This window comes from Canis lupus, chromosome 11, assembly GCF_048164855.1.
Source record: "Canis lupus baileyi chromosome 11, mCanLup2.hap1, whole genome shotgun sequence".
NCBI classification, from domain to species: Eukaryota; Metazoa; Chordata; class Mammalia; order Carnivora; family Canidae; genus Canis; species Canis lupus.
The window spans coordinates 9383208-9403063 of NC_132848.1; the positions used below are offsets into that span (position 1 = coordinate 9383208).

At 51.1% G+C, this 19856-nt stretch overlaps 1 protein-coding gene and 1 long non-coding RNA gene across 6 annotated transcripts in view; one reads left to right on the forward strand and one right to left on the reverse strand.

Moving 5' to 3' along the window:
* Positions 1 to 19856, forward strand: part of RASSF3 (Ras association domain family member 3) — a 72946-nt gene that overhangs the window by 39295 nt on the left and 13795 nt on the right. The window contains exon 2 of one of the 5 annotated variants that reach the window (XM_072843117.1): positions 3455 to 3633. The exons of 2 other annotated variants lie outside the window; for them this stretch is intronic. In XM_072843117.1, coding sequence (XP_072699218.1) covers positions 3598 to 3633 — 36 coding nt within the window. In that variant the 5' untranslated portion in view covers positions 3455 to 3597. Of the gene's footprint in view, positions 1 to 3454; positions 3634 to 4601; positions 4721 to 19856 lie in introns of those variants that run through there. 2 more of the 5 variants (XM_072843119.1, XM_072843120.1) reach the window with 2 other exon arrangements.
* Positions 16868 to 17792, reverse strand: LOC140642472 (uncharacterized). The gene is made up of 2 exons (XR_012038891.1): positions 17683 to 17792; positions 16868 to 17275 (listed from the first exon to the last, which is right to left on the reverse strand). It is a non-coding gene; the product is annotated as an uncharacterized lncRNA (long non-coding RNA).

The following is a 19856-nucleotide window of genomic DNA, read 5'->3' on the forward strand; positions in this document are numbered from 1 at the left end:
GTTTCTTTTTTAAATTTTTTAAATTTTTTAGTTTTTAAAATTAAAAAAAATTTTTTTTAATTTATTTTTATTTTTTTTTATTTTTTTTAAAGATTTTATTTATTTATTCATGATAGTCACAGAGAGAGAGAGAGAGAGAGAGAGAGGCAGAGACACAGGCAGAGGGAGAAGCGGGCTCCATGCAGGGAGCCCGATGTGGGATTCGATCCCGGGTCCCCAGGATCGCGCCCTGTGCCAAAGGCAGGCGCCAAACCGCTGCGCCACCCAGGGATCCCATTTTTTTTTTTTTTTTTTTTATTTATGAGAGTCATACACACACAGAGAGAGAGAGAGGCAGAGACATAGGCAGAGGGAGAAGCAGGCTCCATGCACCAGGAGCCCGACGGGGGGCTCGATCCCGGGTCTCCAGGATCGCACCCTGGGCCAAAGGCAGGCGCTAAACCGCTGCGCCACCCAGGGATCCCCAGTTTTTAAAATTTTTATTAGCAATGTTTCTGGAAACAAATCCTGTCCCCCGCCCCAAGGGACACTAGAAAGTAATTCCACGGGCAGCCCAGGTGGCTCAGCGGTTTAGCGCCGCCCAGGTTCCCTGCATGGAGCCTGCTTCTCCCTCTGCCTGTGTCTCTGCCCCCCGCCCTATCTCTCATGAATAAATAAATTATTTAAAAAAGGAAAATAATTCCACTAAAAGCAATACCTCTCTTTGCTAATTCCATTATCCTTCACCAGTGACCTTACGAGCTGTTGTAATAGGCATTTAAAAGGAAATTATTTTAAAGAACTAGCTCATTGTGTTTAAGGGTATGAATCCTGAGAGGTTTATGTTGGCTTGTCTTGTAAGACAACTGCTGCCCAAACCTGGAGAGGTGCTATTAGGGACAAGCGCAGCTTCGTATTTCCTGAGTAAAGTTACCAGTAGGTCATTAATCTGATTTCTTGACCTTTAAGGAGGAGGCCAACATCAGATCTTAATTTTAAGTAGGTGATGGTGCTGTCATTTGTTTTATCTTTGAAACGCAGGGAAATTTCTTTTTTTAAAATTGATGCAGTGACTAAGATAACACATACTCAATGCACAATACTTGGAAGTTAGAAAAAAAAAAGCTGGAGAAGTTTCTGGAAACTCTCTTCCTTTCAGGCAGTCTGTTTCAGGATAACTGTTGGTTGTGTTTTGAGGAAGCATCGTCCCTGCTGGTCTGCTTTAATCCAGACTAGCCGTCCTTTCTGCTTCGGATGATGCATTTGCGCGGAGGGCCCGTCAGGGACACCACTGTCCTTTCCCTGCCTGCTCTCTGGCCTCTTGAATGCGGAGGATTTGGGAGGCAGTCCCGGAGCCTCACCCCATCTCCCCCCTGTCTCCATGGATGCACAAGAAGCTTTATTTTGCATTTGCTAAACATTAAAGTCAGCGGGCACCTGGGTGGCTCAGTGGGTGGAACATGCGACTCTTGGTCCGGGCAGGGGCGGGGGGGGGTGTGAGTTTGAGCCCCACTCTGGGGGTAGAGGTTACTTAAAATAAAATGTCAACTAAAGAAGTCAGCAGAACCTACTGCCCCAGCCCTGTACTTGGGAAGGTCTGTTCTCAGGGTTTGTCTCTGGGGCTTTCTGTACAGGGGAAGAGCCCTCCGGTGGGAGGCTTTGGGTTCAGATTCTGCTCCTGCCAAGTGGAGCTGTGTCTGTGACCCACAGGTTGGCCTTGGCTTCTCGTGTGGAAGGGCACTAATGTTTCTTAGGTAAAGTTCTAGCGTTTGCTCGATGCATAGCAGGCTTTCAGAAAGTGTTCTCTCCTTTGAGGTTATGCCCAGCAAAACCTGTTCGTTTCTTTCGTTCAGAAATGCGTATGGAGGGGCGCTTGGGCGGCTCAGTGGTTGAGCATCTGCCTTCAGCTCAGGGCGTGATCCTGGGGAGCCGAGATCGGGTCTCCCATCGACTCCTGCCTTGAGCTCCCCCTGGGCAGCCTGCTTCTCCCTCTGCTTCTGTCTCTGCCTCTCTCTGTGTGTCTCTCATGAATCAATTAATCTTTTTTTTTTAAATGTGTATTGAGCACCATCTGTATGCCAGGCTTTGCTCTAGGTCTTGGACACCAAAACCGGGACAAAAAATACCTGTGTCCCCCAGAAACTCAGATGCTTGTGGGGAAGCCTGTAATAAGATAAATGCCTAAATTATATATTAAATAGTGGTAGTGGTAAGGAGAAGAGAGTAAAACAGCATGGAGCGTGTGTATGTGTGTTGGGGTGGGGGAAGGAGGAAATACTGAGTTATTTAACCCATAATGTAGCTGCCTGGTGTTGCCCTGTGTAATGGGTCTTTATGCTTCGGTTGGAGGCCAAAACTTGCCTCTTTGTTGAAGCGGAACTCTGCTGTCCTGGATGTTTCTGGGAGGGCGTGGGCCTGGTGCTGGCAGGCTGGGAATGCAGGCTCCAGGAACAAAGGGTTTGAGAGGTACATGTTTGTGGTGTCTTTGGGTATACCCTGGAAAGTTCAAGCATTTAGTAAGTTTTAGCTATTCTAGGTTAAAGCTGCGTAGCTAATTCTGTGTCTTCTGTGGGAAAACTCAAAAGTTTTAAATAGAAACCACAGGGGCTGCTTTCTTGGAGGAGTTGCCCAGTGCTGGAAGCAGGAATGACCTAAGTGTGAGATTTGGAGCCCAGACATAACTGTGGACCCTCCTCCCGCCAGTTCCCCGCACTGGTCACTTCTTTCCCTAAATCTCTCCTCTCCCCTTTCTTCCCTTTTGAAATGACCCTGTGGGCATCTGGAGGAATAGATTTTGAGGCGGGAACCATGGTTAATGTACGTAACGAAGACCATCTTGTGTTGCTCTCTGTTGAGTCCGCAGGCAGAAGGAAGAAACACGTTTTCAGAGCCGTCAGGTTTCTAACAAAATGTGCTTGGATAAAGAGAAGAGGATAACAGCCCTAGGGAAGGTGTGGTGCCTGCTGATTGGTGGAACAGCAAAAGCAGTGCTTTCCCTCGACTTGAGCCCTACCTTACGACACAGCTACATGCGAGTTTTGGGAATTAGCAGGAATCCATTCGGGGATGGGAGCTTGCTCTGTGCGATTTACACCTTCAGTTTCTCATTATTCCTCAGTGGTGGTTTTCTTAGTTCAAGGAATATGGGTTCTATTACTGGTATTAAAAAAAAAAAACAAACTGGGCAGCCTGGGTGGCTCAGCGGTTTTAGCGCTACCTTCAGCCCAGGGTGTGATCCTGGGGTCCCGGGATCGAGTCCCACGTCGGGCTCTCTGCACGGAGCCTGCTTCTCCCTCTGCCTGTGTCTCTGCCTCTCTCTCTCTGTCTGTCTGCCTCTCTCATAAATAAATAAAATCTTTTTAAAAAATTAAACTTTATTGAAGGCCACTGCTAATTTTTTCAGTTCTCTATACATTATGTCTGCCCCAGTTTAATAGTTGTCACTAAGTCAGTTTTTGTTTTTTGCTTTTTAAAGAATTTATTGTAGAACATGCGTGAGCTGGACGGGCAGAGGGAGAGGAAGAGCTCAAGCAGATTCCCTGCTGAGCTCAGAGACCCGGGCAGGGCTGCATCCCAGGCCCCTGAGAATCAGGACCAGAGCTGAGACCGACAGTCCCGATGCTTATACCAACTGTGCCCCCAGGTGCGCTGTCAGTAAGTTAGACTGATTGATTGATTGATTTATCTATTTTTTAAAGATTTTGTTTATTCATGAGAGACATGAGTGGAGCACACAGCTCTTGATGTTGGGGTTGTAAATTCAATCCCCGCGTTAGGTGCAGAGATTGCTTAAAGAAGTAATATAATTTTTTTAAAAAAGGTGCCAGTAGCAGTGGTAAGGATGACGGTAGGCCTGACACTGGAAAGGGCTTCATGTGTGTTACCTCCCTTACTCTCAACAAGGACCCTCTGAGGGCAGGTATTTTTATGATGATCCTTTTTGCTGACAAGCAGGTGAAGAGACTTAGAAGGTAATGAAAGAGGAATGTTAAGCGATCACTTTTTGTTGGTCAAGAGTACGTGAGTTAAAAAGTCACGGGAGGTTGCTGATAATAGTCGGCAGCGGGAACTTTCTTCTGGAAGCATTTCAGTGTTTTGCAGGACAGAAGCCGGGCCTTGCTCTGCCCGCCACGTGGACACCCATGGTATTGGGGTCTTTGAAGGCCGATTGAATGGCATCCCGAAGGTCTGGTGTGGTTGCAGAGTCTCGCTGAAGGTTCCCAGAAAGTGTCTAATTTTGCTTTCTTCACAGCTGATCTGTCCACCTGGGAAATCACTGGCTTTACCACTGGTTATTATTAGTTCCCACAGGGTTGAGAGGCCAGCCTGTAATCTCTGCGCAGGGAAGGGAGTAGGCCGGAACAGCGCAGCAGACAGTTGGGTCGCCAGATGCTCTGGGCAGGCCGGAGACGCTCATGGTGCGGATGGTCCTTCGGGATGCCTGACGTTCGCTTGGGTTCTCTGGGCTGCTGGGGGCTTGGGGTGCATCGGCAATTGGCTGTCCTTACACTTAGCAATCTAGAACTTTTGATACACCTGATACCCTGGTTACCTGGGAATGAAAATTCTGAGTTCTAGAATGCAGCAGTATTTTTTCTCTTTATGTTTGTGCCTATTTCATCTTTGAACGCTGACATTTTAGTGAAAACAGAAGTGGATTGAACCGTGGTTTAAAATAAGACCAAAGAGACCTAACAGATCAATAGGAGCACCTTGATTGGATCAAACACAGCTATAAAAGGTATTTCTGGAACAGATGGGGAACTTTTAATACGGAATGGAGATTAAGCTCTTCCCAGTTTTCTCAGGTATGATAAAGGGTTTTTTTTTTTTTTTTTAAAGATTTTATTTATTTATTCATGATAGTCACAGAGAGAGAGAGAGAGAGAGAGAGAGGCAGAGACACAGGCAGAGGGAGAAGCGGGCTCCATGCACCGGGAGCCCGACGTGGGATTCGATCCCGGGTCTCCAGGATCGCGCCCTGGGCCAAAGGCAGGCGCCAAACCGCTGCGCCACCCAGGGATCCCTGATAAAGGGGTTTTGATGATGTAGGAGAACAGCTTTATTCAGAGATTCATGCTTAAGGATGTGGAGTGTCATCATGTCGTCAGTTTGGAAAAGGTTCTACAAAAATAAATGGATGAGGCCCCCCCCACCTCCCCCATGCAGGGGGTGCACTTCAGTGCACTGGGGCCAGGACAGTGTCTGCACTAGTACCTGACACGTGGCAGCGTGCACAGTATTTGCTGAGAGGGAAGCCGTTCCCAAGAAACCACCTGCTTCTCTCCCTTCCCTGAGCTCCTCAAGGGCAGGGTCTATATCTGGGAAGTGCCCTGGCACAGGGCTGGGCACTCGTTAACCTGTTGAATGAATGGGACTAATATGAATAGCACAACCATTTGAGGGTCTTAGCAGCGAGCATTTCAGAGTGAGCTTGTTGTGTTTTCCTTGCAGGCTTCCTGGCTGGCAGGAATCCAAGACCCAGGGGCAGTCTGCTTGGTGCCTCATGGGTATTTTCAGGAAATTAGGCTGAGATTGTAACATCTGAAAAAGGAGTGGCAGGGCCTTGGGTGGTCCAGTCCAAATCTCCAAGACTGATGTATTTTTTGCAGAAAATAAGCAGGTGCCACTGTGCGCAGTGAAAGCTGAACTTTCTGGAACTTCTTATCCTAAACTTCAGAGTTTGATTTGCTCTCAGGCTGAGCCAGTAGTCAGGTTTTAAGAGCCTAGTGGATAGGCTTGGCGTTGCTCTCTGCTTATGAAGTGTTGTTTAAACTGTGTTTGGGTGGTTTGGGAAGGGAGGGAAAACTTAGCATTTTGTGCTAATTTATTGCCTGTTGCTCATATGTGCTTCATCGTTCAGTGTTTCCTTTTTTTTTTTTTTTTTTAAGATTTTTATTTATTTATTTATGAGAGAGAGACAGAAGGAGAAGAGGGCTCCATGCAGGGAGCCCCAGTGCAGGACTCGATCCCAGGACCCCAGGATCAGGCCCTGGGCCAAAGGCAGACGCCACACCGCTGAGCTACCCAGGGATCCCCTGTTCAGTGTTTCCTTAAGAAATACAGTAAGAAAGAACAGCTAGAGTCAACTTTGTTCCCTAAGTGCTTAGCAGGTACTTAGAGTGTTTAGGCATAGAATGGAATTAGTTGCAGAATGCCAATTGTTTATTTTCTGTTTAGGATGAAAGCCATGAGGCACAAAGGAAGCCGTTAACTTGCTTTGTAAATTTGAAATTTTGTTCTTTTTTTTTTTTTTTTTCCTGATGAGATGTTCAGAGTGGTTAACTGAAACAGCCTTCTAAAAATACCCTGTAGCAGCACAGAAAGTATTTTCTCTTTGTCTAAAATTAGCTGATTTGAGGTCTGTCGTCTGGTTTTCTAAATCCTTCCATTAGGAGCTCTGGCCGCTTCTCTCTCTAGTTTTATGGGCTCTGGGTAACTTGTTTGATGGGGAAGCAAACCAGGAATGACTTTTATCTTTGACAGAAGAATTTATAAACACCTGAGGCTGGATCCAGTTAAGATCTCACCTCTCCCAGGAAGCCTTCCCAAGCTGTTTCTCTCCTTTGCTTTCCTTTCTGTCCCCCGTCTTCCCCGATGATACCTCTTTCCATGTCCCACCCCGACCCCCAAGCACATAGAACCTGTGTTCTGCTCCCTGCTCCACCCCAGGCCTCGCGCGGCTATTTGCTAAATATTAGGCGCTTGGCAAATATTTGTCAATGTCAGAATTGATGCATTTACCGAGCAGAAAGGGAAAAACATGATTTGGTGGTGGTGTTGACAGAGACCTGCAAATTCAGGAAGTGGGAACTGAAGAAAAAGCTAGAGAGAGAGAGAGAGAGAAATACTAGTTGAGGTTGGGAGCCGCTCCCAGGTGGTGGGAGGTCAGGGTGCGGGGCTCGAGGCAGAGGCCTGTGCCTGGGGGCTGAGCACACGCCCCGAGCTCCCTTTCCTCCGCCAGCCCTAGATGGTACTGGACATTTTTTTTTCTAAGATTTTATTTATTTATTCATGAGAGACACACAGAGAGAGACAGAGACAGGGAGAGGGAGAAGCAGGCTCCACGCAGGGAGCCCCACGTGGGACTCGATCCCGGGACCCCAGGATCACGCCCTGGGCCGAAGGTGGTGCTAAACCGAAGGTGGTGCTAAACCGCTGAGCCACCTGGGCTGCCCAGCACTGGACACTTCTAAGGTGTGTTTATGTTTTGAAAATACCACGAGGTTTTGAAAAATGTGGCTTATCTGCCTCAGGTGGGAAACCACAGTGATTTTGTGAAAGGCGCACCCAGGTTACGGTTTGTATTTGTCAGTTTCTGAAACCGTTTTTTCAGTTGCTTGGAGTGTGTGTGCTTTCTCTTCAAATCCCTTGACAGAAGGGGGGGTCCTAGGGGCACCCGGGGGGCTCAGGGGTTGAGCATCTGCCTTTGGCCTGGGGCGTGACCCCAGGGTCCTGGGATCGAGTCCTGCGTCGGGCTCCCTGTGTGGAGCCTGCTTCTCCCTCTGCCTGTGTCCCTGCCTCTCTTTGGGTCTCTGATGAATAAATAAATAAGATCTTGAAAGAAAGAAAGAGAGAGAGAGAGAGAAAGAAAGAAGAGAAGAAAAAAAAGAAAAAGAAAAGAAAAAGAAAGAAAAGGGCAGCCCAGGTGGCTCAGTGGCTTAGCACCACCTTTGGTCCAGGGCAAGATCCTGGAGACCTGGGATCAAGTCCCACGTCGTGCTCCCTGCATGGAGCCTGCTTCTCCCTCTGCCTGTGTCTCTGATGAATAAATAAATAAAATCTTAAAAAAAAAAAAAAAAAGAAAAAAAAAGGGGTCTTTCATTGTCTGAGACTAACAGAATTTCTCTATCTTAGAAATAGTCCCATTTAGTACCAGCTGGGATAGTCCGGGAGGATCCCCTGTCATCCCGGTGCCCCCCCTGAGTTCTGGATCCGGTGGTGGGGAAGGAAGATGGGGACCAAAGTTTGCTTTAACTTTCTTTGCCAACAGCGGAGGAGGCTGACAGGGAGCTGGTGGCCTGTGTCTGTGGGCAGGTCCCTTCCCGGGGTGACCTCCCGGGCTGGGCTGAGGTGGCCCCCCTCCGCGTTCAGAGCAGAGTGGTGGCTCTGAGTGAGGGCGGAGGGAGGGGCAGAGGTCTGCGCACCCGATTTCCCCTCCAGCCTCGCCCACAGGTGGCCCTCGGGTGGCCCATGGGTGGCCCACGGGTGGACGGACGAAGCCTCCTTTCTTAAGTCGCACACAAAGCTGGTTGGCAACTGATTTTCCTCCCAGGCCCTGGAGGAGCATGCTGCCCCGGTGACCTTTGCATTGGCCTCTGCATCCTCATCAGGGGTCAACAGCCTTCCCAGGTCAGGGCCCTCTGGGGAGGGCGACACATGTAACCCATGTTTGGACCTGGCCCAGAACTCCGTGTCCTAAGGAGCAGTGCAGAGCTTACCCAGCATGTACCAGTCCCTGTGTCCTTTCTTCTTAATCCTGCCTCAGGGCCTTAGGAGACCCGGTGATCGGAAGGGGGTTCCCGGCAGAGTGGGACTTGGAAATGGAGTATTTCAATTTTGATATTTTTGGGAAGGGAAACCGTTCCTAAGGAAGGAAAGTGCTAAATTGGAAGACTCTCACATGTCACACGCACCATAGGACTGGCCTGGAATTGGTCGTGTAGTCGGGCCTGGACAGCGTGGCCCTTGGGGATCAGATGCTGTTCAACACCAAGTGTTCTTTTCTAGAGCATTCTGGAAGTGGTGGTTTTAAAAGGTGTGTTAGACATGTTAGAGGACTGTGAAAACCTTCCCTGGTTTTCCTCCCTGAGAGGAGTGGAGTGGTGGCTGGGAGAAAGGACGAGAGAGGGAACCTTGACATCTGTGTGCTGGGGACCTGGGGTCCACCGTGCAAGATGAAGCCCCACATCTGCGTTTCTCAGGAGGTCCCTTTCCCGGCCCCCAGGGACCCCGCAGCGTGCATTGCTGCGTGTGCTGACCTCCCCCTGCAGGTCTTCAGGTTAGAGACGCGCGGCTGGAGGATTGCCCCAAACCCTAATGCTAATAAGCCTCCTTTGGCCTCTCTTCTTTCCACTTCAAGGCTGCCTGGGGCTCTCTGCGCCTGTGTGCATCTCCCCCTTGCAGGCAGCTCCCCCTGCACCGCCCTGGGCTGGTGTGGGGGGGTAGGCAGTGTGGGGGTAGGCGATCTCCAGCCTTGAGGAAAGGTGGGGCAGGAAGGCACTTCCTCGCAGCCTGGGACTTCCTGTGCAGGCCCGAGAGGGTGTGCAAATCCTCAGGGTTGCACCAGCAGCGCCCTGCCCCCCTCCTGCTGCCCCCCCCCCCCCCCCCCCCCCCGCCCCATGCTGGCAGCTGGATTTCCGGGCCAGTTTTGGGAGGGTAGCTTGTTTTTTGGGGATGGGGAGGGGAGGGGAGCTTTTTGATTTTATAAATTGAAATTGGTTGCCTTGATGGGGTGATGTTAAAGACCTGGCTTTTCCCTTTGACAGCCTTTGGCAACAGTTTGGCTTTTGTTTTTTACGCAGAGAGGCTCCCTCACTCCCCGGCCCTCCGAGGGCCTGTTCTCACCTGGCACCTCTGGGTGCCGACCCTGGCAGCCTCCCAGGCGGGGGTGTGGGTGCGGCGGGCTGTGCATGGGTCACGGGGAGCCTCGCGGTGCTGTGCTGCAGCCTCTGCACCTCCTCTTGAACTTGTTTCTCTCTCTCTCTCTCTCTCTCTCTCTCTCTTTTAAAGTAATTTATTCACTTGTTCATGAGAGACACACAGTGAGGCCAGGACACAGGTGGAGGGAGAGGCAGGCTCCCTGCAGGAGCCGATGGGGGCCTCGATCCTGGACCCCGGGATCACGCCCTGAGCCCCCCAGGGGCCCCCGAATATCTCGAGGTGGCCCCTCCGCCGAGGAGCAGAGTGTCCATTTATGCTGACATACGTGCTGAATTGCTTGTTTGTTTTTACTCGTTTTTAAGGATCTAATTTTTTAATGCGTGGAAGTCTTTTTATTTTCCCGATCAACAGTCCTACAGACTTCCAGAGAAGCTCTTGAAAATTTTGTGGGAAGTTTTGTGTAGAAAGAAAACCCACCTCCAATCTCAGCAGACTGGCGTAAGCACGGTTCTAACATCTTGGCTTGTTTCTCTCTTGTCCGTGGGCACGTTGACACCTTAAAAGACAAAATTCAGCTGAGTCAATCTTCCATGATCTCACTGGCTCTGGTCCGTGATTCAGGAATTGAGTGAGCTGCATCCCATCTGGCCCATCGGAACTCTGAAGAGCTGTAACAAGAGGAAAAGATTTTGGGGTGGTGGGCACAGTGGCGGTGGCACTTGCAGGGAGAGGCACATGGAACTGTGGCGAGAGAGAAAAAGCAAAAGGGGCAGATTGTGGCAAGGTCACCCTCCTTTAGGGGACAGCAGGGATCTCTCAGGCTGATGACCTCACTAGTGCTGACCCGGTGTAATCGGGTCGACTGGTGTAAGGTTCCACTCCTGGGGGGAGGCTGCAACTGTAAGTTCGGTATTTGATCTTAGTTTGGGGACTTGGGCTTAGCACAAGTGACTCCACTTTGGGCTTGGTGTCCAGCTAGGCACGTAGTTTGTCTTACGGTTTCTCTTCCAATTTTTTTTTTTCTCCTCCCATTAAAAAGTCTTCTGTAGGGTTCCCATTAACAGCTCCTGTATGGCCCCTCTTGAGATTTGGAAGTATTATTTAGCTATTTCCTTAATGCGGGGAAACAATTTCTGATTTTTTTCTTTTTTCAGTTTCTGATTTTTAATTCTCTGTGGTCCTGGCCAGATTACTAAGTCTCTCTCTCTCTCTCTCCCTCTTTCCAACACAGGGGCTTGAACTAATGACCCTGAGATCAAGAGTTGAGCTGGGGGGGAAAAAAAAAAAAGAGTTAAGCTGAGGTCAAGAGTCTGATGGTGACCTGACCAAGCTACCCAGGTGCTCTCATATGACTCTCTAATAAACTGCTAGTTGTATTAGGTTTTCACTCTTCCAAATTTTAGGTTGGACACAGTGTTATCAGAACAGCCTTTGGAAGCCAGCAGTGCATAGACCCGAGGGTCTCTCCTCTTATTTTCATCATCTGAAGTTCATGGTTGGTTCTTTCCTCCTCCTGCTTTCTTGGCTTCATGGGCTTTGAATCGGACGGACCCGCTATGAACCTTACTTGCTAGTTTCTGCACTAACTGCACGTCCTCGTAAGCCTCCATTTCCTTATCTGCAAAATAGGGCTAATAGTGGCGTACCCAGTTATAGGGTTATTAGAAGACTTCAGAGTCTGGTTGTGAAGGGGGTGGCACAGAGTCTGGAGTTTGGTGATCAGATTCACTAAGGGCAGCTCTCAGAGGGGAGGCAGTAGGTCTGGGCTGGGGGTGGGTGGGCGCGGTGGGTGCCGTGCACCAGGCCCTTGGGCATCCTTCTGGCAGGGGCTTCTCCCAGCTTCTCTCCTTCTGATCATCTCTGGGTGTCACCTAATTCACCCAAGCCTCTGACTGTGGCCAGCCTTGTATCCCTGACACACTGCTGGTGACTTAAAAAAAATTTCTTTTTTAAGATTTTATTTATTCACGAGAGACCCATGGAGAGAGGCAAAGAAAGACCTAGGCAGAGGGAGAAGCAGGCTCCCTGCGGGGACTGGATCCCAGGATCACAGCCCCTCTTCTGGTGACTTCTGTATTTCTCACCCCCTCTGCAACTAAGCAGGAGGGCAGGGGAGGATTTCTGTAGAAAAAACTGTCTCTACCGACTGCTTATGTCAAATGCTTTTAAGGTGATAATTCGCCTGAGTCGTTATTTGAATTGATCTAACCTTTTAGTGACTCCAGAGTACTTTTAACTCCTTGGTCGGAAGACAAAAGGTGACTCCTCACCTGGGGCAGCATTTGTAAAAATGGGGGGCTCTCTCTTTGTCCTTCATCCCGAGTTGCCTGTGGTGTAGAAGAACCAGTCCTCAAACACTTCAGTGGAGCCTTTTAAGAGCTCTGAACAGACTTACTCAAAAGAGCAGCCTGGAGTGGTGGGGAGGCTGCTGGGAGAGGGAGTGGATGGGAACTGGAGGGATAGAAAGCAGCTTTAACCCTTGCAGCCCCCTTCGGACTTTCAAGTTTGTCTAATTAAAATCTTTCTTCATCCGGACATCTGGCCTGAAAGGACTGACGATTCTCTCCCTTCCTCTCGTGGTGCCAGTTGCTTTCACATCTTTTTATGGGGTGTTAACCTAGACTCCAGACTATAATTGGCAAGGAAGATCGCCAGGTATCTTTTGGAGAAGCTTGCTGCTGATAATTTTTCTTGGAGTGCTGACCTATAGACATTTCTAATTTTTTTAAATTACGTAATTAAAAGAAAAAGACCATTTATTTGAGAGCACAAGCAGTGGGAGGGGCAGGCAGAGGGAGACTGGGAAGCAGGCTCCCCAATTGGCCAGGGAGCGTGACCTGGGGCTGGATCCCAGGACCCTGGGATCATGACCTGAGCCAAAGGCACACATTTAACCGGCTGAGCCACCCAGGCGCCCACATTTCTGGTTTACTTGAGACACTCCGTTCTCCATCCAAATTAGGTGATGGCTCCTATTTGCTGGGAAGCCACTGCCCTGGATTTTCAGATTCCTGCTGTTGGTGGAGCTGGAGCAACCCGGCGCCTGCGCAGCTTCCCTGGGCTCCACCTGCCTCCCCCTGGTTGTTGCAGCCTTCGGTCCCTCACGCTTCCTGTCTGGCTCCCCTCCAAATGAGCCTGCTCATTTCCTTTCTCTGGAACCTCCCTCCCCTTGTAGCCAAGGTTCAAAGGTTCCATAACCAATCAAAGGATGTGAAGGTCACAGACCTGACTGGCAAACTCTGACCTTTGTAAGAGCCTCTAGTGTCCCTGGGCTAAGCTAAACTAGGACTGTGGCTCTGGAGCTAGTTTTTTTTTTAAAGATTTTATTTATTTATTCATGAGAGACAGAGAGGCAGAGACACAGGCAGAGGGAGAAGCAGGCTCCATGCAGGAGGCCGACGCGGGACTCAATTCCAGGACCTCGGGATCAGGCCCTGAGCCGAAGGCAGGCGCTCAACCACTGAGCCACCCAGGCATCTCCGGAGCTACAGTTTTAATTGCTCTTAGCCAAAGGCAGTGCCCAGATGACCCTCGGATCCTTGAGCAGTGAGCTGTTTTATTTTATTTTATTTTTAAAAAATTAATTAGTTTATTTATTCACGAGCAACACAGAGAGACAGAGACACAGGCAGAGGGAGAAGCAGGCTCCATGCAGGGAGCCCGACGTGGGACTCAATCCTGGGTCTCCTGGATCATGCCCCGGGCTGCAGGCGGCGCCAAATCGCTGCGCCACCGGGGCTCCCCCAGTGAGCTGTTTTAATCTAGAACTTAGTGTCACTTAGGGTCGACACCGTGTCACCACTTACCAATGTGGTGCCTTTGCCTTTCTCACTTCCTTCCTGGCTTCTCAGTGATTCCTTATATTACTTTTCCAGTTAATTTTCCTAATACCCTTACTTTGTAGGTACTTGATTAGGGCAGTGGTGTATATAATATAGAACATTAGAAAACTGGGGTGCCGGGCTGGCTCAGTCAGAAGAGCATGTGTGGGTCTTGGTCTTGGGCTCATGAGTTTGAGCCCCACAGTAGGTGTGCAGATTTCTTAAATAAATTAAAAAATATATATTAGAGAACTCAGTGCGGAAAAGGACAGGAACCATAGTCCAATGGTGTTTTAATAATCAGGGAAGCTGTCCTTCGAGGAGGATGCACCTTTCTTTGGAAACCCCCAAGAGTCCACTGCGTCTCCCATTCTGCCCCAAACCTCAGGGGGGTGCTGACTCCCCAGGGGCCTCATTCTAATGATCTAATGATCACAGCTGAGTGGCTGGATTTGGATGTGCTTATCTCTGAGGCTGCTAATACTCTGTCACTGAGCTCACCCAGAATTTGAGAGCCCTAAAACCAGTTGTGAAAGTGTATCCCCTCTGAGCCTGGGGTTTCTGAGTCCGAGTGCGGTCGGGCATGCCTGGAGGTTGGGCTCTCCAGCTGGGGCACTCCGAGGAGACTGGTCCACCTCCAAGTTTGTTTTCTGGCTCCAGACAAACGAGTGGCTGTTTGACGATTGGCACACGACCCGGTTTTGAAAGTACAACCATATAGGGTATTGCGGACTGGTAACCAGGGGGGTTTAAGAAGTGAGGTCATGGGAGGCCCAGATGGGACGCTTCGGGTGGCTCACAACTGCAGTTAATCTTATTAACACCCTGGGCCCGTGCTTGCTCTCCTGCCCCGAGCGTGTGGGGGTGGCCAGGGGCTCCCCCTTCGGTGGTGCAGACAGGGAACAGAAGCATAGAAGACTTTCTGTCTGGTGTCATAAAGGCCTTTTGTGTGCCCTTGCAGATCCGTTTAGTTTTGAGAAGCCAACAAAAAACCTCATGCAGATTGATAAGAATGTACACAAGCGGGGTTGGATTGCAAATGCAGTCTTGTAGATGTGGGCTCCGGACCCGCTGGATTCCGGTTGAAAAGGAATGTGTGGCAGCCACTTTGGGGCATCGAGCCCGTCCCAGGACAGGATCCCCGAGTGCAAGATTCAAAGATGCTGTCGGGTTCCTTGGAGGCAGGAGGGAGCACCGCAAGCAGCCCACCCACCGCGGAGGGCCCGGGATGCATGGATGGGGTTGCCTGGGGGCTCCCGGGATAGAGCAGTGGGGGCTCCTGTGGGTAGGACAGCTTCCTAGTGGGGTGGACCCCGAGAAGGGGGGTCCCAGGGGAGGCGCGGGGTGGTGCAGTGCTCTTGGACAAGTGGAAGGGGCGAGGCTGGGGGGGGGGCGGCTGGGAGACTTGAAAGGCAGTAGATGGCACACGTGCGTGCAAGAGAGGCCTACTACACTGTTCCATCCTTATAAGGTTGCTGCCTGCTTCTATTTTCAAAGTCCCTTTGAAAGAAAAAAAAAGTCCTCTAAAACACCCACCTAGACTCCCTTCTGCTGTTCTCTTTGTTATTTCACAAGTAGCCTTGAGACAAAGGTGGTTTAAAGCGGTCAAGTTCAACAGGTGCGGGTCGGGTGCGCTAATATCCCCGAACGGATACAGAATCCGCTCACGAGGTGAATAATTGATAAGAGAAATGTCCGTTGTTATGTAATGTTCCATCTGCTCATAATTAATGAGCTCACACCTCCAACAGTGGCGCCGGTCTGTTTTCTTAGTTTCCTGCCGGGTGCTGATACCGGTTGGTTTTAACCTGCTGGTCTTCCCGGATCCTATAGCATCCTAATGTGCTTTGGGGCCTCTGAGGGCGGAGGCAGAGGAGGAGGAAGGCGCCCTTCTGGCTTGGGGAGCAGTGTCCCCTCAGCCACCCCCCTCCTCTTCCCTCTGCCTTTCCTTGCCCTGAGCTAGCAGTGGTGCAGGTCTCCCGACCCCGAGGCCGAGTGGGGGGAGAATCGTTCCCTTTTTCTTGCTGTTGGAGACGTGAACGGCCTACGTCCTTCCTGGCTGCGCAGAGGCTACAAGCTGAAGTCGGGCAGGATGGTTCCTGAGCCCTCAGCCCCAGCCCTATAGCCAATATTTATAAAAGATCTTCCCAACTGGCAGGGGGAGCAACTGGACTGGCCAGAGTGAATCCGCGTGCCATGGCCGTGCCCCAAGATAAGCGTGAGCTTCTGGACGTGGCATCTGGCCGACTGTCCGCGCTGGTGCCCTGAGACCATGGCAGCAAGCAGCACCCTGTACTTTTAAGGTCAAGAACAGCAGCACCGAGCACCCCAGAAAAAGTGTTCCTATTCTTTTTTCAGGAATAGAATTCCGTTTGCTCCAGAATGGTTGTCTTTTTTACATTGACCTATTATTTTACATTGCTGTCTTTTAGGGTTTCCCTGTCTTGCTCTTCGTTGGCAGCCGTGCACGTTATAGTCCAGATTCACATTGTCCAGTCGAGTCCCCCAGGCCACACATCAGTATTTACATTTAGATTATTTAAAAATAATAAAAATGGGAGAAGGGGTCCAGGGGACTCTGGGGTAAGCATCTGCCTTCAGCTCAGGTCACGGTCGTGGGGTCTGGGGATGGATCGAGCCCCGCATGGGGTTCCGTGCTCCGCAGTTTAGCGCCACCTTCAGCCCAGAGCCTGATCCTGGAGTCCCGGGATCGAGTCCCACATCGGGCTCCCTGCCTGGAGCCTGCTTCTCCCTCTGCCTGTGTCTCTGTGTCTCTCATGAATTAAAAAAAAAAAAAAAAGTCATTAATCAAGACTCCATTCCACTCGAGCTGTCTGTGCATCCCGTTTGCAGCAGGGGCCCATTGCTCCGAGACCGGGCACGGGTCGGATGCCGGGTGCCTGATTTCTGTTCTGTACCCAAGACTGGCACCTGTTCCGTGGCTGGTGCCCCTGGGTATCCCAGTCCGTTTGGGACCACAGTAGGTGATTGCCCTGTTTCCACATCTGGAGGGTGACATTCAAAGTAGGGATTTGTGAATTTGGAATCTCGCCTCACTTGGAGTGAGCACCTGTTGGCCAGGTAAATACACACTTTTCCACTGGCATGGGCTGAGCTGCAGCCCGGCCAGGAGCCCGAGCGGCCCCACACGGAGCTGTAGGACCAGCGACAGAGAGGTGGTGACACTGTTTACCTGGCGTCTGTCCGTCCGTTGTCAGGTGCTGTGCCTCTGTTGTTCCCCACCCAGTCAGAGACACTATGCTAGTGGTGGTTTTTAAAGGGTCAGTGGTTTTTTATTTTTTTTATTTTAAAGAAAACAGGGGGGTGGGGCAGGAGTAAGACCAACTGCATCAGGCTGTCAGTCCGGAAAGGAGGGAGAGGCCGCGGCCCCAAGACTGTGCTGTAGCTTTAGGCGCTTGGCCCAGAGCCGGGCGCCAGGGGCACTCAGTAGAATTGTTGAATAATGAGTTGTGTTATATTTTCTTTTTCTTTATTTCTTTTTTCTTTTTTTTTTAATGATTTTATTTATTTATTCATGAGAAATCCAGAGAGAGGCAGAGACGTAGGCAGAGGGGGCCCGATGCGGGACTCGATCCCGGGGCTCCTGGATCGCGCTCTGGGCCAAAGGCAGGTGCCAAACCGCTGAGCCCCTGGGCGTCCTGGTGTTCTCTGTGCTGTTGCAGCTCTGGCCTGCTCGTCGTGCGGGGGGGCGGAACAGAGGGGTTGAAAGGCCTGCCTTCGGTCACACAGCAAGGACGGGGCCGAGAGGTGATAGGACCTAGCTCATCCCAGGCGGCGGCAGCGCAGCGGGTCCTCCGGGTGCTTTAGCTTCTGGTTGTTGTTAGCTCTTTAGCTCAAACCTGTAAGTTGAGCTAAAATTTCGAGTTACAGAGGAGTTAGCAGGAAGGGCATTAACAGCCCTCAGACCCTGGGCCCAGGCTGTAGGAGGGGTAGGTTCTGGGGCGGTGTGTGGCTCTAACCCGGGGATAGGGACGCAGGCAGGGCGCGGCCCTGGGGAAGTCCACGGGGGAGCCCAGCTCTGTGACCCCCAGGAGCCAGCAAACCCCAGAGGGGCCCCCGGGCTTGCTGGAGGCAAACACTAGCGAGGCTGGGGTTTATGCCCCCCTCCCCGCCCCCCCCCCCCCCCCCCCGCCGCCGGGGGGGCGGGGAATGGGTGTACCGGAGGGTATAGTGGGGAGACTGGGAAAGCAAAGCAGCTGGGAGAAGAGAGGACCTGGGCAGCCCGTGCAGCCCCAGTGGCTCAGCGGTTTGGCGCCACCTTTGGCCCAGGGTGTGACCCTGGAGACCCGGGATCGAGTCCCTCGTCAGGCTCCCTGCATGGAAACTGCTTCTCTCTCTGCCTATGTCTCTGCCTCTCTCTCTGTGTGTGTCTCATGAATAAAAAAGGACCCGTGGCTGCTGGAGCACCTGGGCGTGGCCGGGACAACAATAGGGACGCTGCCCCGGGCCTTTCCTGCCCTCCCAGGTCAAGGTCAGTGTCTGTACTGTTTTATCTCTTCTGCACTCCCATTTTTTTTTAATTTTTTAAAAATATTTTTAAATTTTTTATTTATGATAATCACACACACAGAGAGAGAGAGAGGCAGAGAGAGAAGCAGGCTCCATGCACCGGGAGCCCGACGTGGGATTCGATCCCGGGTCTTCAGGATCGCGCCCTGGGCCAAAGGCAGGCGCCAAACCGCTGCGCCACCCAGGGATCCCCCCATGCAGGTTTTTAAAGACCCCCTCCTCCTTTGCACCTTTGCACCCTTGTGCCCAGCTCTGGCCTCCTGGGCTGCTGCATGCCGCTTCCCAAAGGCATTGTGCCCGCAGGAGGAGGGGCAGGAGGCTTCTTCCTGGTGTGTGTGGGGGGTGCAGTCTCTTTTAAAGGGGTAAAGATTTGGAAGTTCTCCAGCTCTAGAGACTTCCTTCAGTCCTGACACTGAAAGAAACCAGTGTTCTCCACTCCAGGGCCTGAGCTTGGGACTCATGTGCCTGTCCCTCTGCTTCCAGAAGCTTCCGCCCCACCTTTCCTCCCTCCCCTTGTACTCCACTGTGCTGGACGGTAAGCACCGTGCAGGTGGACGTGCCGTGCCTGACATCCCCACGCTTGGGCGAGGGCCTGGCGCCCAGCAGAAGCTCAGCAAATATTTGCTCAGGGCAGCAGGCCTTGCTCTGTGGCCGTGCTGGGCGACATCAGTGGACTTGAACAGTGCAGGGTCCCAGCAGACGGTGGATCTTGAACATTCTCATGGCAGGGATAAAGAATTGTAATCACGTGAGGCGAGGATGCCTGTTACTTGTGGCAGTCGCTGCAGTACATACGCCTGTCCGGTCCTTTCGCAGGGCACCTAAAACACGTGCAGTGTCCTATGTCAGTTCTGTCTTCATAATAAAAAAAAAAAAATCAGGGTCGCAGCCTTTTAGGTGTCAGCTGCTTCTCTGGGATCTGCTTTCCAGCTGACCCTTTAACGAGAGGGGTCTGCCTTGAAAGGCTCTAGGAGGTCCCTTGGGTCACCTCTTTCCTGGCCTTTTGATCTCTGAGAGGGAAGGAGAGTTGGGGCACCAGCGTGTCTCATTCACGCCTGTGTGGGTGATCCAGGGGGAGTTTCTCTTTCCCAGCCAGCTCGCTCCTTCAGTCTTCCTCAGGCTCCTGGGAGGCCTGGGTGCTGAGCTCAGCACCTGCAGTTAAGAACTCCCCAGGGTGGTGGCGCAGCGGTTTGGTGCCTGCCTTTGGCCCAGGGCGCGATCCTGGAGACCGGGGATCGAATCCCACATCGGGTTCCCTGCAGGGAGCCTGCTTCTCCCTCTGCCTGTGTCTCTGCCTCTCTCTCTCTCTCTGTGACTATCATAAATAAATAAAAAAAAAAAAATAAAAAAGAACTCCCCAGGGATGCCTGGCTGGCTCCTTGGCCAGTAGAGCACACTGCCCTTGATCTTGGGGTTGTGAGTTTGAGCCCACACTGGGTGTAGAAATTGCTTTAGAAAAAAAAAATCTTAAAAACAAAACAAAGAAACAATTTACTGAATTGTCTTGACCCTGCCTCTTCACTCTTAACCACTCTTCTCCCTCCTCTTCATTCTTTTTTTTTTCTTTTTTTTTTGAGTTTATTTATTCATGAGAGACACAGAGAGACAGAGACACAGGCAGAGGGAGAAGCAGGCTCCATGCAGGGAGCCTGATGTGGGACTTGATCCGGGTCTCCAGGATCACGCCCTGCGCGGAAGGCAGGTGCTAAACCCCTGAGCCACCCAGAGATCCCCCCCTTCCTTTTCATTTTTAGGATCATCTCTTATTTAGGCAGCAAGCCTCGAGACTGGACATATGCTCCAGTATTTGTGCAGTTAGCTATTTTGTTCATTTTTATTTATTTGTTTAAAAAATTTTTGGGGGGGGAGGTGGAGTGAAGGGAGAAGGGTGAGAGAGAATCACAAGCAGGCTCCATGCTCGAT